The sequence below is a fragment of the Nicotiana tabacum genome, chromosome 12 (assembly GCF_000715075.1).
Source record: "Nicotiana tabacum cultivar K326 chromosome 12, ASM71507v2, whole genome shotgun sequence".
Taxonomy (NCBI): domain Eukaryota; kingdom Viridiplantae; phylum Streptophyta; class Magnoliopsida; order Solanales; family Solanaceae; genus Nicotiana; species Nicotiana tabacum.
This window is the reverse complement of record NC_134091.1, coordinates 44,613,535-44,630,400: the sequence shown is the minus strand read 5'-3', so window position 1 is coordinate 44,630,400 and position 16,866 is coordinate 44,613,535. Positions and strand designations below refer to the sequence as shown.

Below are 16,866 nucleotides of genomic sequence, written 5' to 3'. Positions count from 1 at the left end.
TATATTTGGGATGCTATATTTTTGGGGCTTAAAGCTTTGCTTTAACTTGTCTTGGGCGCCTGTAAAAATATAAACAATATTTTTAGGCTCTTTGCTACAAAGCAACTTCACAAGAAGTTAATTATTTTTGAATATTTGAAAAAATTAAATATTATAGAACAGCAAAAAAGTTAAAAAAATCTATTAAAGTAGAGTGTAAGTATAACATTTTCTACTTCATCTGCCTTTCTCTGTAGCAGCTGCTGAAAATGGAGGTTCGAGCAACAAAAGATATTCCCATAGGGCAAGACCTCAATCCTCCAATCCCACCCCTTTCTCTTTCCCTCCACTATTCCACTCTCCTCTCTCACTGCTCTTCTTGCTTTTCTCCTCTCCCTTCTTCTCCTTTCTCCCCTACAAATAATCCCAGCCCAAATCACTTCATTCGCTACTGTTCCCTTCAATGCTCTTCTCACGACTCCCCTCTTCATTTCTCCTCTTCAGAATTTCACTTCTTTCACCTTTTCCCAGAACCCCTTTTCACCACCTCCCCTACTTCCACCGACCTCCGCCTCTCCCTCCGCCTCATCCACCGCTTCCAGGAAGCAAGTGGGTCTTTCTCAAATTTGGAAAGAATTTGTGGGTTGATGACAAATTTCAAAAAAATTATGTTCTTGGAAGAACAACAGTGCTACAACGATGACAATGAAGAAGAACTTTCTGGAAGAATTCTTGATGGGGCAAAGGCTATGGCTATTGCAAGAAGAACTCGAGATGGTTTGGATACTAATGTGGAGTTATCAGCTGCGGAGTATTCTGTAGAAGCTGCAGTGCTCTGCTTGGTGCTGACTAATTCGGTGGAAGTTCATGATAAGGATGGCAGAAGTTTAGGAGTTGGTGTTTATGATTTAGCCTTTTCGTATATCAATCATAGCTGTTCTCCAAATGCTTGTTACAAGTTTTGTACAACATTGGATTCTGGTGGAGAATTGGAGTTTAGAATATGTCCAGCAGCTTCAGAGACTGGTGCTGCTGGTAATGAAAGTGAATCCATTATTAATGGTAATGTTCTACTGCATTTTCTTTACTAAAGTTTTTGGTCTTTTTGAAGATTTTTTGATAGAAAGAATATGCGATTTTGTTTTTGCTTTGGATTTGTTGTTTGGTGATGTTAGGAAGTGAATCATGTGGTCCGAGAATAGTACTTCGAAGTATAAAGGCGATCCAGAAAAGTGAAGAGGTGTTGATTACATACACTGACTTATTACAGCCTAAGGTACACTTGTTTCTCTATGTTTTGAATGATTTATATATTATAGGAAGGTTGTTACGTCAATATCAATGAATGTTTACTTTTATTTTGATTCTCATAAATGGAAAACTTTATATTTACACAATGTGATGGTCATTTTCTGGAACTGTCTATCTAAGTGCTTTGGTCAAATTAAGTTGGTGCTAATGAAGATTTGGCTTCTATAGTTTGTAGTTAGAATTGGTACTTTGCATCTTTTTTTTTTTTTGGTTATAAAAGAAATACTTTATGACAAATATTTAATAAGTTTTTATCACACTGAGCGTCTCTCTCACGGTATTCCAGAAATTCATTCTTTACAAACAGCAAAAAGCAATTAATCAGAACTCATATATAGTCATTCTACTCCTTTTTATGTTAGTTTTTTACTATTCGTGTTATATGTCAGTAAAAGTGCTTAACCTTTGGAGTCGTTGAAATTGTGAACGATAATGTCAACTTTCACTATTGACCAAATTCATGGTTTAAAATACTAGAATGATGGAGGACAAATGACTAAAATCTTCTAAGTCGAGTGCCGTGGATCCAAAAGCATTGACAATATCTATCTCCAATGGTAAAAAATGGTTGAACAAAGGGGAGAAGGTTGTTCTTTAGATGGGCTTGTGGAGAGGATGTGTGAAGGCCAGAATGCACTAGATTGAACGTACCCGAATCATTTTGTTTGAAGTGATCGCCAACTTTTATATTCATTCCTTCTGGTAGTCTTCTGGCATGTATCGATGGCTTTATGCACATAACACATACTACATTAACTTAAACTTTGAGGATAATCTTAGCCCACTAGTTTACCTTGCATCTTGGAGCTCCTTTTTAGGTTCAATCTCTTTAATATTAACTCATCACGTCTTCCATTACGTTTTAATTCTTGGCCTATTCATATCATTTTATTTTTTGTTTGACTGTTGATTCAATGGTTCGGTTTACCATACAGAGATTCATTTGTTCTTGTTTTATTAATTTTAAAAACTCCACCTGGTATAGGACTTAGTAAAGCTATTTAGGTCTTTCTTCCTTGGAAATTCTAGAAGGGTTATTGTTGACTCTTGTAAATTTATCTGTCATGTTGTCAGGCTCTCTAAAGATTTGTGAGCTGAGAACAGTTTCAGAATCAGTCTGTTATTTTGACAAGAAACTTCACAGAAGGTCTTCAAGGTAGATCTTCTTTGACCTCCTAGAAACCATAGACAAGTATATGTTGCCATCTTCTTATAGTGCCTTACTGTGAGTTACATTCTATTCCTTTTACATCAACCCTTGAATATTTTTCCTTAAGATGGGGCTTGACTGTTACTTATCAAAAAGCCACGGAGTTCCCATTTTCAGCTTTTAGATTGTTACAACTAATGTTTTCATGAAGTCCTTCCAGGAGGGCTTTACTTTGCAGCTGGCTCTGACTTTCTAGTACCATTTTTTGCTTTATCATATAGAAACTGCTCTATTCACATTTGATTCTTTTGGTGCCAACTCTACTTGCTCGCGTTTCCACTTCTCTGGATTTTCTATTGCTCAAAGATAGATTTTCCTTCATAGGTGTGTTTAGAGAAATATTACAGCCACGATAGAGAAGTCAAAAATTATCCTATTGGCATGATAATACGTAGTGAGAACGACCTAGTTGGGACCTCCAAATTTGATTTATTCAGGCAAAAGGGCTTCAACGCACTTGACTACTTTTCTTATATACGCATCCTCGACTATGTTGCTCGTTGACGATAGTCATTAATTTGTCGATTTTAGTCTTTGACTTCTTCTTCATTTGACAGCTGAGTCATTTTATTGAATAATGTCACGCCAATAACTGATGACAAATAAGTTAACTTTTTCGTTTCCTTCTATATTATTGTAGTTTGACTGGGAGCTAACTAAACAAAGTTCTGATTGTGTATTTTGGAAGGAGCATCCAAGAGATGAGTTAATGTTTACTATCTGTAACTTTTATGTTTTATGAGGATAGAACTGTGTCTAACAAAACTTTTGATAAGTGTTCTATTAAAAAAAAGTAATGTGCAACCTGGAGATAAGAGCTCCCGCTCTGCCCTTCTATGTCCTTAGACCGTAATAAGTTCATTGAGTCTGAAATTTGCCTATTTTATAGCTTCTTGGGATAACTATGTAAATTGAATTGAATACTGAGGACTACCGAAAGTGAGTACAAATCCATGTTGACATTTCTACAACCTCTTTCACTGAGTAATTGCATCAAGTCAAATCATGACCAGATATCTTAAATGGAGGAGTACTTTTTTATGTATATTAAATGGAGGAGTACTTTGTGTCCCAAATTAAATAGTGGCAAAACAATTTGCGAGTTAAAGAATGCTAAGTTTGATTATATGCTTTCTTCAATGGTTGAAATAATCATGTACTTCCAGAGTTGATTTGCTATTTCATAACTCCGAGTGTCGTTACTTCGAAGTGTCTCCTAACCTTGAAGGTACTTACAAGTAATGACTCAGGGTGTTCCAGCAGAGGGGCTTCAACATGCTAGTTAGCTAACAAACTAGTGATTCTCTTGACCAGGAATTTTTGTTTATAAAATGGCAATGTAGGGATTGTATGGTGATAATGAAATAGTTGGATCGTGTGCATCTATTATTATTCTGGATAAATAGTAGGAAATGTCCATAATTTCCTGGTCTTGTAGTAGGGATAAGGTGAATGTTTTTCACTATTTGTCTTTCTCTTTATTTGGGACATTATGGAACTAGTTGCCTTCAGATTGGTGGTAATTTCTTTATAAGCAAAAACACAACATTGTTGATGGTAATAAATTTACGTTATGGATAATAAATGCAATGATGACCTCCAAGAAGTAGGTATATATATGTAGTTTATGGTTGAAAATGCTTCTATCTATGTCTCGATCTTAATCCTTACATCCAATTTCTTTTTTGAGAAGGTAACATGTTTTATGTATTAAACACAAAACAATACATGGGTTTTACTGAAACCATATATACAAGTGAGCAAAAAGAGTAAACCAGTCTACATTTCTAACATGAACCTAATGTGTCTAAGATAGATACAGTATCCTCTGGGTAGATCTGCTTGCACCAAAAACAAAAAAGCTTAATACAGTTAAGTTTGATCTTTTGCACTGTGTTGCTGTTGTTCTCGAAACATCTAGAGTTCCTTTCTTTCCAAATTGTCCACCAAATGCAAGCAGAGACCATCCTCCATCTGTTTTTGTTATCTGCTCCAGCTCCAGCTGCTGCTGCTTCCCAACTAAAGAGAGCTTCAGTAATCTTTCTAGGCATTGTCCAGGCTATGCCTCTGAGATTAATGAAGATCTTCCATAACAGATCAGTTATCCTACAGAGCAAAAATAGGTGACCAACTGTTTCCACTTCATTTTCACAAAGAAAACATCTTGAGCTTAGAGTCCACTTCCTCTTATTTAAGTTTTCGTGTGTGGACACAATTTCCTTTGCCAGTAACCATGAGAAGCATGCAACCTTATATGGTATGTTGGTCTTCCAAATATGTTTCCAGGGCCAGTTGGTGACTTGAGGTATTGGTTGGTTTATCGTTTTGTAGGTTGCATTGACACTGAATTTTTCACTACTATGTCCGTGCCATCTCAATGTGTCATCTTCATTCTGAATGCCTTCCTGCGATGTTGTCCAGTTGTTTGTAGAACTCAATTATTCTATTTATCTCCCAATCATTCAAGTCTCTTCTGAGTATTAGTACCCAACCTTGAGGTGACCATATTTCAGCTATAGATCTCTATTGGTGATGAGCTAGAGTATATATGTCAGAGAATAAATCCTTCAGAGCTCCATTCGCCCGCCAATTATCATTCTAGGAGGATGTCTTGCTACCATTTAGCACTCTAATAGAGACTTGGTTTTTTAGAGTTGGCCATAATACCCTTATAGACCCCCAAAGACTAACTCCATAAGCTGTGTTAACTAGTTTAGTCATCCAGATGTCTTCTACTTCATATTTGGCTTTGATCACCTTGCTCCATAAACTTTGAGGGTCTTGAGAGACCTCCATAACCACTTTAGTTTGAGGGCTTTGCGTGATTCTTCAAGTTTCTAATTCCCAATCCACCTTGAGCTTTGCTGAGAATTACCTCTTTCCACTTGACTAGGTGACATACTTTTTTTTCTTTTTACCTTGCCGCAAAAAATTCCTTCTTATGCTATCCAACCTTTGAATGACTCCCACAGGAATGAGAAAAAGGATATCATATAGGTTTGCAGTGAGTTTAATACCGAGTTAATCAGAGTGAGCCTTTCTCTCAATGATAAATATTGACATTTCCATCTTGAGAGCTTTTTCTCACATTTCTCCGGTATATTGTTCCATATTGCAGTAGATATTGACTTGTCCGCTAGTGGCATACCCAGATAAGTAGTAGGGAGAGTCCCCACTTCTCCCCCCAAGATCAGTACCAAATCCTCCATGTTTGTAACTTGATTGATCGGGAAGAGATGACTCTTCCTCCAATTAATGTGCAGCCCAGAAATACCTTAAAAAAGAACTAATATAATCCTCAAAACTCTCAGTTGTTCCACTTCTGCATCATAGAAGATCAAGGTATCATCAGCATATTAAAGATGTCCATTCATGGCTACCTCAAAGCCTTTAATCCACCTACTGAGTTTGACTGTTTTGATCATTTTGTTCAAAGCTTCCATGATTATTATGAAAAGAAAAAGTGACAAAGGATCGCCCTGCCTGAGACCTTTCTGAGTAGGAAAGAATCCTTCCGAAGAACCATTAATAATGACTGAGAATTTGACAGTAGATATGCAGAATTTCATCCATTTAATCCATTGCACTCCAATCCCATTTGTTCTAACATGATTAGTAAGAAATTCCAATTCACATGGTCAAATGCTTTCTCAATATCTAGTTTGCAAAGGATGCTAGGCTTCTTCTGTTTCTGTCTTGAGTCTACTGCATCATTGGTTTTTAGTATGGCATCCATTATTTGCCTCCCTTTTATGAATGTCATTTGTTGATAATCTACCAATTTTTTCATCACCCTTTTCAGCCTCTCGGTCAGGACTTTTGCAATAATCTTGTAAATTGCTCCCTATTAGGCTTATAGGTCTGAAGTACCTCAATTCCTTTGCACCATTCTTCTCGGGGATCAAAGCAATGTAGGTTGCATTGAAACTCCTTTCAAATAAACCATGAGAATGGAAATTGTGAAACACCCCCATGATGTCTTGTTTAAGCACCTCCCAGCATTTCACAAAGAATCCCATTGTAAAGCCATCAAGTATTGGTGCCTTGTCCATAGCACACAATTTCAAACACCCAAAAACTTCTCGTTCATCAAATCTTCTTTGTAGTAAATTCTTATCTTGCTCAGTTATTATTGGACAACTCCTAAAATTACTTGCAGGTTTCCATTCTTCAGTCTCAGTGAGTTTTTTGTAGAAATTTACTATCTCATTTTTTATTCTTTGTGGATCTGTGATTAATTCATCTTGGATCATTAAGTAGTCAATGTTCTTGAATCTTTTGTGAGCATTGCTGGTCTTATGGAAGAACTTTGTATTCCTGTCTCCTTCTTTGAGCCAATGGCCCTGGACCTTTGCCTTCATGTCACTTCTTCATTCTTCAGAAGTTCTTCATACTTCATCAGTAGTGATGTCTTTTCCACCATTTCCCCCTCAGTTAGGCTTCTGACTTTTAGTACTCTGTCCGGTACAACCAGTTGATTAAGAAGGTTTGATTTTTGAGCCTTCAAGTTGTCTTGGCTGCTTTTGCTCCACTCCCTTAGTTTACCTTTCAAGACCGTCAATTTACAAGCTAGAATATAATCAGGTTTTCTTGCGAAGTCAAATGATGTCCACCAGTTCTTGAATCTATCAACAAAGCAATCAGAGTTCAGCCACCAATTGTCAAATTTGAAATATGGGACTTCAACAACAACAACAACAACGGCCCAGTAAAATCCCACTAGTGAGGTCTGGGGAGGGTAGTGTGTACACAGACCTTACCCCTACCCCGAGGGAGTAGAGAGGCTGTTTCCGAAAGACCCTCGGCTCAAGAATACAAAAAGACAAAAAGACAAAAAGAGACAATATTAGTACCACCCCATAAATCATAATAAAAGTAACAACAACATGGGAACAAGAAGATAGATGCAACGCAAAAGCGATAGCCAGTAAATAGACCCAGCACTATGAGAAACGAAAGAGTAGTAAGACACAATATTGCCACTTACGACAAAAACCCTACCAGACTAGCCTCACAAAGGTACGAAGAAAGTAAAGACTCAACTACCTCCTAGCCTACAACCCTAATCCTTGACTTCCTTGCTCCTTAAAAACCACACTTTGAGAAAGAGTTTCTGTTGAGGACATCGATCCGTTATTAGACTCATGTAAAAGTAGAGTTAACAAGTGCTTTTAAGATTTTCAAGATTGAGGATGCAGAAAAAGAAGGCACATCTCTATGAGTGCTCCTGTTGGTTCTCTTCTTCTTTTTACCTAACCTTTGAGTACCTAAAGGGGAGGGTTGGGACTTGAAGGAGGTGCACTTTTGTAAGAGTAGGAATATTTGGATCAAGATTCCATGTGGCGCCCAACATACATTCTGTCAGAACAATGATGTACATGTGCTCAAGATATCCTTCTCTGATGATAGCATCAAACTCGCTATACTTTCATTACGTACCTCCTGATATCATTTCACCATGTGAACTAGTAATGGCAGGAAATGAAGGCATCAGTTACTGTTGAAGATATTAGAGAACTGCGGCTTATGTTTGCTGAACATGATGAGTTCAAAGCCTGGTTTCTCTTTTCGGCTTGTTGCTTCCTCGGATTCAATAGTATCAGCTATTTACGTATACATACCAAACCCCATTAAACAGTAACGGAAAAAAATACTCTAGAGAATTTTAAACCAGATGTCTTATATTTTAGGATCACTCTCATCTTGATTGAAAGGTACTCCCTCCATCCCTAAGAAATTGTCTTATTTCCTTTTTTCATCCTCCAAAAGATGATGTTCTCTTTCTTAAACTAGAAATCTATTCCTTCATTATTCAGTATTTTCTGAATATTATACTACTCCAGAAGAGTTAAATCGGCCACTTTTATCCAAGATAAAACCTAAAAGTTGTCATATAATCTACTTATATGTACTTTTGAACCCAATTTTCGTTAGAATACATTATATAAGTCAAGCTTATCAGTGCTAATATTGTGCCTGTCAAATTAGACAGTCAATCGGGGTAAATGGATTAATTGATTAATGTGTTGCAGTTTCTTTTCAAATGTTCCTTAATGGGGAACTTTTTGAGCTCACGTATTAACCGTGAATCAAGTGAAAGTTTTGTTTTTGTTGTTTGTGCAGTTGCCCGTTTAGGTATGTTTTCCTGTAACAGAGAATGACATTCTGGTTTCAATGCTTGTTTAGGGTATGGATAATATCAATGTGATGTTCTCAGTTAGATTTATTTATGTTGTTGCTTAAATTGTTTACCAAAATTATTCTCAATCTTCACTTATTTACCTGTTCAAAGAACAAATTGTTCTCAATCTTCAAATCCAGTACTTTGAGATGATGCAGTTGACTAAGTTTTATGCTTTTTCAAGTTATTTTTCATGACGTCCTCTATTAAACTTGTTAACTTTTGGAGAAGCAATTTTTATTCCATAATCAGTTCAGGTTCGTCTGAAGTCAAATTCTTTTCTCAAGTGACTTTACTTGTCTTTCAGGTGATGAGGCAGTCAGAGTTGTGGTCGAAGTACAGGTTCAGTTGCTGCTGTAAACGATGTAACGCAATGCCTACAACTTATATAGATCACTGTCTGCAAGTAAGAACATATGGGTTGAGAATATTGATTAAAAGGGTGTAAAAGTGATGTGCGTAGAATTGTTAAACAACGTTTTTCGTGTTGCTATAACCTCCTACTTAGAATGTTTTCAATTACACCCTTTGATTTTCCACACCTTATTAAATTCATGTTTGGTACTTACCAAAAAAACAATAATCAAATCATGTTTGGTAATCACAGAATATTCATGTTAATTGAGTTCTAGAACGTAATCTGGTAATTGGTGATTAAAACTTTATTTCCTGATTGAGGCCTTTCTCCAAAGTCTTCTTCAGGAGCTCTAAAATAACCTTACAAAAGCGGCAATTTATAGACTTCAGCTCTAAAGTTGGGTGAGGTTACACATGAACGAACACACATCTAGGAATGTACCAATAAACTCTCAAGGTGTTACACTACTGAAGAGCTCATTATTACCAAAACTAAGCATAAGACAATTTATTTAGTCCTGAAACTTTCTATCTGGTGATATATTTTCTCTTGTACTTTTCCATCGTATTGTTCATTTCTTCTTTTTGTCTTTTGGGAGATCTCGTGTTCTTTTACTTTGAGTACTGCTTTTGAATAATCATACCAAATTGAACATCTTTGTTCTTCTTCTAATCTCTTAAGAAGTACGACATATCTAAGCCTTTAGATCAAGCATTAACATCTCTTATGAACTTTCTTCTGTAGGAAATTTTAAGTTCAAATCTCGGTGACAACTTTGATGGGAATCTTGTAATGGAGAAGCTGGTGGATTGCTTGGATAATGCTATAGATGACTTTCTCTCATTTAGTAACCCCAAGTCTTGTAGTGAAAAGCTCGAGATCCTGCTTACTCAAGATCATGTTGACATTGTTCTGACACCGAATGGTGAAAACATACGTCAACTCTTCAGATTGCATCCTCTTCACCATGTCTCTTTGCATGCCTACATGACACTGGCTTCTGCATATAAAGTCGTTGGAAGTGACCTGCTGGCCCTAGATTCTGAAAGTGATAAACATCAATGCGAAGCTTTTAGTATGAGCAGAAAGAGTGCAGCATATTCCTTGTTACTTGCTGGTGCAACCCACCATTTATTAGAATCTGAATCTTCTCTCATTGTGCCTTTGTCAAATTTTTGGGCGACTGCTGGTGAGACCTTACTAAGTCTTGTCAAAAGCTCAAGGTGGAACTCATTTGCAAAGGGGAGACAGATTGAAGAAATTATATTTTCGTCATGTCAAATTTGTGGCAAATGCACGCTACTTGATAGGTTTAGGGATACTTGTGCAAATATTCATGACCGAAATGCAGAATTTGCTGAGATAACTAGCGAATTTTTGAACTGTATTACCGATATAACACCAAAAATCTGGGGTTTTCTCATTGAGGAAGGTGGTGGTTACTTGAATGTAGTCGAGGATCCCATTAACTTTAGATGGCTCGAGAGTAGAACGTCATCTGTTACTCATTTTGCAACTCATGCTACAAGTGGTAATGCAAAGGAAACAAATTCCGGATTTGAAGTAGTACAATATCACAGAGAGATGAGGGTAAATCTATTCCAGCTTAGTATTCACTGCTTACTCTATGGAGCATTTTTGTCAACTATATGTTTTGGTCCTCATTCGCCACTGATGTCTAAAGTCGAAAATCTTCTAAGTCACGAAGATATTCTGAATGGTTAAGCCATTGGTTGCATAAAAATCCCATGTAAATTGTTTGTAGTCCTTCAGTTGTTGAGTTGCATGATAATACACTGAAATCTAAAGCTATTTTCTGGGCAGTCCATGCTAACTTTAGCTTTGCTTGCTACTTTTTCCACATTTTGAGTGTACATACAATGATCCAACTCAGTTCTGGCCGTTGATTTAAGATCCTAGGGGTTTATTGGCTGTTGTTTCCCGAACCTTAAAGGTTAAGGGGGTTTAAGTGAAATTTACTCTTTAATTAAATGAGAAGATTAAGCCTTGTAAGATAACTGATGAGTGTGATCACAAATTTTAACTTATTTTAGTAGTTTAATGAAGAGGCAAATCTCAATCGTGAATTAAGGGGTCGTTTGGTATGATAGATAAGCAAAAATAATCCTAGGATAAAAAATTAGTATTACTTTATCCCTTGTTTGGTTATTAATTTTGGGATAAGTTATCCCAAGATAAAACAGTAAATAGAAAATAATATCATCCCATCATAACTAATCTCAGCATAATTTGTGTTCAAACGAAACGACCTCTAAGTGTAGATTCAACGGCTTACGTCTTGGTGCCGCCCACGTCTATCTGGGGATGTTTGGTCGGTAACTATTTATGATTTGATTAAAGAAGCCATGCCTCATGTCCAAATCTTATACTATTATCTCCCAGTATCTTTTTAAACCATGATTTGACACAATTTATCACAACTTGTCTTCCATATAATTGAAGGAGTTGAGGAGAAATTTAATTATTTATTGATAGAGCTACTATTTTACATCTTATATGTACAAGGTTCGATTTATATCAGAACTTTTCCTATTCCAAACCTCTCTAGCAAAAAAAAAAAAAAAAAAGAAGAAGAAGAAGAAGAAAGGAAAATAAAATATCGTTTAGTGAGAATCAAGGGCATGTTTCATAGAAAATCTTTTTATGGGAGCGTTCATGAAATATATTTTATTTATTTTTTAATATCTAATTGATGAGTGAAAAATATTTTCTAAAATAAAGAAATTCGTCTAATGCGAATCAAATCTTAAGTAGTTTCCCTAGTTAGTTTGAAATCTGATAGCGGTCGCTTTCTCATCGCTCTACCTGGAAATTTGGTGAAAGGTAGATATTAGGTAGTACAATAGTGTTCTATCTCACGTGTGAATAAAAATAAATAACTAGAAAAAAGCATTTTGATACTCTATACTTTTGTTATTCTCTTTTTCTCTCTATGTCATTTAAAAAATGAAAGAAATCCCATATTTTCTGGAAGATTACAATATTTCCATATCTCAGCGATTTGATCCCAGATTTTATACATTATTTTGCAATTGCACCTATCTTTTAACTTTTGCAATTTGCCCCAAAAATGGTTCTTACTCTTCACACAAATCTTAGAAGGAGAGCATGGAAATAGGGATGCATATATGTCGGGTTGGTTCAGATTTCTTAATTATCAAATCAAATCAATGGTTTCGGGTTTATAAATCTATAAGTCAAACAAAACCAACAAAATCGGATTTTTCAATCTCGGATTTTCTCGGATTTTCGGGTTTTTTCGAGTTTTCGAATTTTTTCCCGGTAAAATTTTTATAGCACAAAATATGTAACTTGTACTCCAAATATTTTTTTAGTCCTAGTAAGATACAATAATATAGTGTATTTTTCAAGAAAATAATACAATAACATGTGATAAGTCACAACATTATACTAAAATATTCAATAACAAAGATAATAAAATTGCATAAAGCAAATAGTACTAATTAATAAGTCATAATAAAAATGAACATAATCTAAAAATACTATATAGGTCATGCTAAAAAAAGTATAGCTAATAAGTACTATTAATTACATAACTAAGCACTAAAGAAAAAGATACACTAAGTTATGCATTTTTACATAAACCAATGTAAAATTAAAAAATAGATATCCAACACTATCGTTATTCCTAGTGTTGAATTGAAATTCTTTTGTTCGCATTAATGTTGATTTGAACTTTGTTTGAGTTACTACATTTATGGATTATAAAATTTATTCAGCATTCGAGAATGTTAAGTGCAAACTTGAAATAATACGTTAAAAGATAAAACTGTGAAAAAGTTTAAAAAATATTTATAAATTATATTATAATTAATATTTATATGTTAAATATTTTTAAAAATTGTATAAATGTATTATTGGGTTGGTTTGGTTTCGATTTGACCTTTTTTAGTTAAAACCAAACCAAACCAATTATGGTCGGTATTTTTTTTTTAAATATCAAACCAAATCAAACCAAATCACATCATATTTTTTTTCGGTTTGACTTGCATTATCGGTTTGGTGCAGCTTATCGATTTTCTTTGTACACCCCTACATGGAAATAAGACCCAACATTACTAATTACACTACTTTTAAGCCCATATTATCCTCAACGTTTTCTACTTTTGCCCTCCTCCTTTTCCAAGATGAATTTGGAAAAAATATAACAATCCGAGGTCCAAATTATAGGTGATGTTTGGGGCCAAAACTTTAATTAAAGAATAGGGTGTAATCTCCCAAAAGCACATACACTAGGGGATATAAATCACAAAAACCCCAATTTTCTCTATTTAATGATCTTGTTTCTCCAACTTAATTAGAAGATAAGGTGATAGTGATTGGTCGTGGATAAAAAAAATGATTTCTGTCAGTAATTTCAATTTTCATATCTTCTGTTATTTTTCTTTCTTTCTTGGGGTGGGGGTGGGGGTGGGGGTGGGGTGGGGGGGGGGGGTTGAGGGTTTTGGAGTGGTGGTGGAGTTATGCTGACTATGCTTGTTTGACCATGTCAAAGATAAAGGGAAGCATTGGTTAATTGAGAGGGGACACACACATATAAAAATTAATTATATGTAATTAATTTAATTTTATCAGTTAAAAATTAAAATAAGAATACTTATGATCTAGTTATAATTAAGTAAAAATGGTATATAAAAGACACTTATTTTGTATTTATTAAATTAGTGAAAATATTAGGTGCGGGTAAAACCTCTTACGTACCCCACACTCATATTAAACTAGACAAACTATAACATAGAATATCTTTCAAGAACATGAGAGGCATGTTCCTATGATCATGAACAAAAGTATGAGTTTGCTTTAAGGAGATAATCGTTCAGCTTCAATTTCTACAGTACAAAGAAGGAATAATTGAGATCTGCACAGATTTGGCCTCTCAATTGTCTGAAAATAAATTTGGAAGACCAATGGAAAATCAACAAGCACGAATATACCATAAATATTTTAGGGCCCGTTTGGCACTAAAAAAAGATTCTTTTTTACTTTTTTTTTTTTTGAAATTAGTGTTTGGCCATGAAAATTTCAAAATTTTCGGAATTTGAAAACTTCAAAAAGTTATTAGCTCCAAATTGTATTCATGTCCAAACACAACTCTAATTTTCAAATACAAATTTTATTTTTTCCGAAATTTTACAATTCTTATGTCCAAATGCCCACTTATTTTTTCAAGAAAATAAAACTGGAAAAAGTCCCCTTTGCCCCTATAAATATGCACGTAGTGCGATGGGCAAAATATTAAAAGTATTCTCACGAAGGAAACAATTAGGGATAATAATAGGATATATATAAGGAATAGTAAATGGGTGTTGATGATTGATTCTGCCCTACACATATAATAAGTGTAGGTTCAATTCTCACAGTCCTCCTCTTTGTAACTTTTTTTTTTGGGGGGCTTAAATGAGTGCTGATGAATAATTCTGCCCCTACACACGAAAAAAAGAAGAAGTTTGAGCAGGAAATGACGAATCACGTGTTTTGTTATTTATATAAAAGAAAGGAATTTTCATAGCTATGTGTTTCCATTGACATTTTCCTTCGACAATTATTGAACTTATTTGATCCGGTTGCTTAATTCCCAGAGGGCTCTTTAAGTAAATAAAATTTTTTGGATTGAACTGGACACAGGTATATATCACAGTCAAAACCTCACTTAGTTACAAATAAATGAGGAAGTTTCATAAAACACTATAATTTAGAGCCTAATTAATATATATGTAACTATAGTTTCATAAAGCAAGGTAAACTATAGTGGTATATACAAAAGATACAATGTATCGACTGTAACCAAGGCGAAATATAGAAATACAAAAAAATAGAATAATCTCGTTGAGAGTCAAATTCAAGACCTCTGCTTACTAAGTAGGTGTTCTATCCTATTGGGCTACGAGAGCTTGTTGCTCTTTTGTTTCAGTTCAAAAAATTGACCTCTTATTTTACTACTACATATGGATTTGCAATAAAATTCAAATATAGCTATGAATGTCAATTTTCTTAAAGTATAACTACGAATGTAAATACTAGTATATATACATATTTTGTGTCGCATAATTTTTTCATAATAAAGTAAGAGTAATTAATATCGAAATTTCTCACGTTCACCCAAGTAAATTATCTATAAAAAAAAAAATCAAGCTTAAGTTTCTCTAAGAAAAATGATATATAAAAAAATCGTAAGAATTGATAAAGGTGCCACCTAATCCACATGGACAAATATTCAAATCCCTTTCACAACATTTTCTCCTTACTCACGCCAGCTATTTTTGGACCAAGTTAGCAATTCATCAGCTATAAATAATGCACTAGAAAAACGTCCACAAATCAAAATACTAAGCATCAACCACTTCCGAATTGCCATTTTTCGTAAAGTCATAGTCACATTTTGACAGTCTTCAAAACCACTAGCGCCATGGCCGAAGAGAAGCACCATCATCTGTTCCACCATAAGAACAAGGAGGAGGAAGAGGGTCCTGTCGATTATGAAAAAGAAGTCAAGCACCACAGTCATCTCGAGAAAGTTGGTGAACTTGGTGCTGCTGCTGCTGGTGCTTTTGCCCTGGTACGTATATCTTTTTATTTAATTTATAAACTAACATAAATTTCCTAGTTGAGATAGGTTCACATAGGTATTGAATAGCTAGGTTATGAATTTTCACTTTAATTAGTTTTACAAGGAGTAAGAGAATTTCTTTTTGTTTTTCACTTTTGTTCGCTAGACGTGGATATTAGCAAAAATGTTACAATACCTTATATGGAATTGCGCTATATATGCTCCTTAAAAGAAGTATATTTGTCCCTTGTACACAAAGCATCACGTATTTGTGCAGGGTTTCCTTGTATACAAAGCATCTCGCATTTGCGCAGGGTTCAAGAAACGGCTGAACCCCAAAAGGCGTGATGTAGATAGTCCACCACTAATGCAAATATTAATGACTGCTTATACGGCTTGAACCCGTGACCTATAGATCACAGGGAGACAACCTTACCCGGTGCTCCAGGGCTCCTCTTCAATTATCTTGATTGAGTTTATTTCTTCAATTTTCTTACTCTTCTTTTATTTTGATAAAATATTTTAGCATGAGAAGCACAAGGCAAAGAAAGATCCAGAGCATGCACACAAACACAAGATAGAGGAAGAGATAGCAGCTGCTGCTGCAGTTGGGGCAGGTGGATTTGCATTCCATGAACACCATGATAAGAAGGATGCCAAGAAAGAGCAAAAGGAAGCTGAAGGAGGAAAACACCACCACCTCTTCTAAATTTAACTGCTTTTGAACTCCTATTTTCAGTATATTTCTTTGTGTTTTTAATTCTCTGTATTACTATATTGGTGCTGTAATGTCTTATACTGGAACTGCCTAAAATAAACAAAAATGGAGTATGTACGTGTTTTATATCCAGTACTCTCTGTAATATGGATTGCTTTGGTATTGCTATATATGTTGTTCGCCTTTTGATTTGGTGCAATCTTGACTTTTTCTTGTATGAGTTAATTTGGTATTTGAGACTCAAATCTCTCTTCTTCCTTATGTTCAAAATAAGTTAATGACATCTTAACCTCTTAAAATCTATGTTCGATATTTACACGGTTAAGTGATTTTCTAATCTAAATTGACTATGGCACGAAATTCCAACTACAATCAATCTAATTTATTTAATCGATAACTAGTCACACAAATGGCCACTTCTCATTTATGCGTGTTCGCATTCGCGTGTTGTGAAGCTACTTCATGTTGACTATTAGTTCGGGCTTTGTTCCACCTACATTCTTTTCGTAAAAGCTAATCT

At 35.0% G+C, this 16,866-nt stretch overlaps 2 protein-coding genes across 2 annotated transcripts; both read left to right on the top strand.

Annotated features, from left to right (window-relative positions):
• The first annotated feature begins 210 nt into the window (after nt 1-210).
• On the top strand, nt 211-10,862 carry LOC107763683 (protein SET DOMAIN GROUP 41). Its single transcript, XM_016582169.2, has 4 exons — nt 211-1,041; nt 1,155-1,255; nt 8,989-9,087; nt 9,784-10,862. The coding sequence occupies exons 1-4, from the start codon at nt 249-251 to the stop codon at nt 10,762-10,764; spliced, it is 1,974 nt and encodes a 657-aa protein (XP_016437655.1). The 5' UTR covers nt 211-248; the 3' UTR covers nt 10,765-10,862.
• A 4,466-nt stretch (nt 10,863-15,328) lies between these two features.
• LOC107763684 (abscisic stress-ripening protein 3) lies at nt 15,329-16,545 on the top strand. The gene is made up of 2 exons (XM_016582170.2): nt 15,329-15,637; nt 16,155-16,545. The coding sequence occupies exons 1-2, from the start codon at nt 15,488-15,490 to the stop codon at nt 16,335-16,337; spliced, it is 333 nt and encodes a 110-aa protein (XP_016437656.1). The 5' UTR covers nt 15,329-15,487; the 3' UTR covers nt 16,338-16,545.
• The last annotated feature ends 321 nt before the right edge of the window (nt 16,546-16,866 follow it).

Coding starts and splice junctions, on each gene's coding strand:
- LOC107763683 (XM_016582169.2), top strand. CDS start 249: ATGGAGGTTCGAGCAACAAAAGATATTCCCATAGGGCAAGACCTCAAT. Junction 1,042..1,154: donor AAGTGAATCCATTATTAATG/GTAATGTTCTAC, acceptor TGGTGATGTTAG/GAAGTGAATCATGTGGTCCG. Junction 9,088..9,783: donor ATATAGATCACTGTCTGCAA/GTAAGAACATAT, acceptor TTTCTTCTGTAG/GAAATTTTAAGTTCAAATCT.
- LOC107763684 (XM_016582170.2), top strand. CDS start 15,488: ATGGCCGAAGAGAAGCACCATCATCTGTTCCACCATAAGAACAAGGAG. Junction 15,638..16,154: donor CTGCTGGTGCTTTTGCCCTG/GTACGTATATCT, acceptor AAAATATTTTAG/CATGAGAAGCACAAGGCAAA.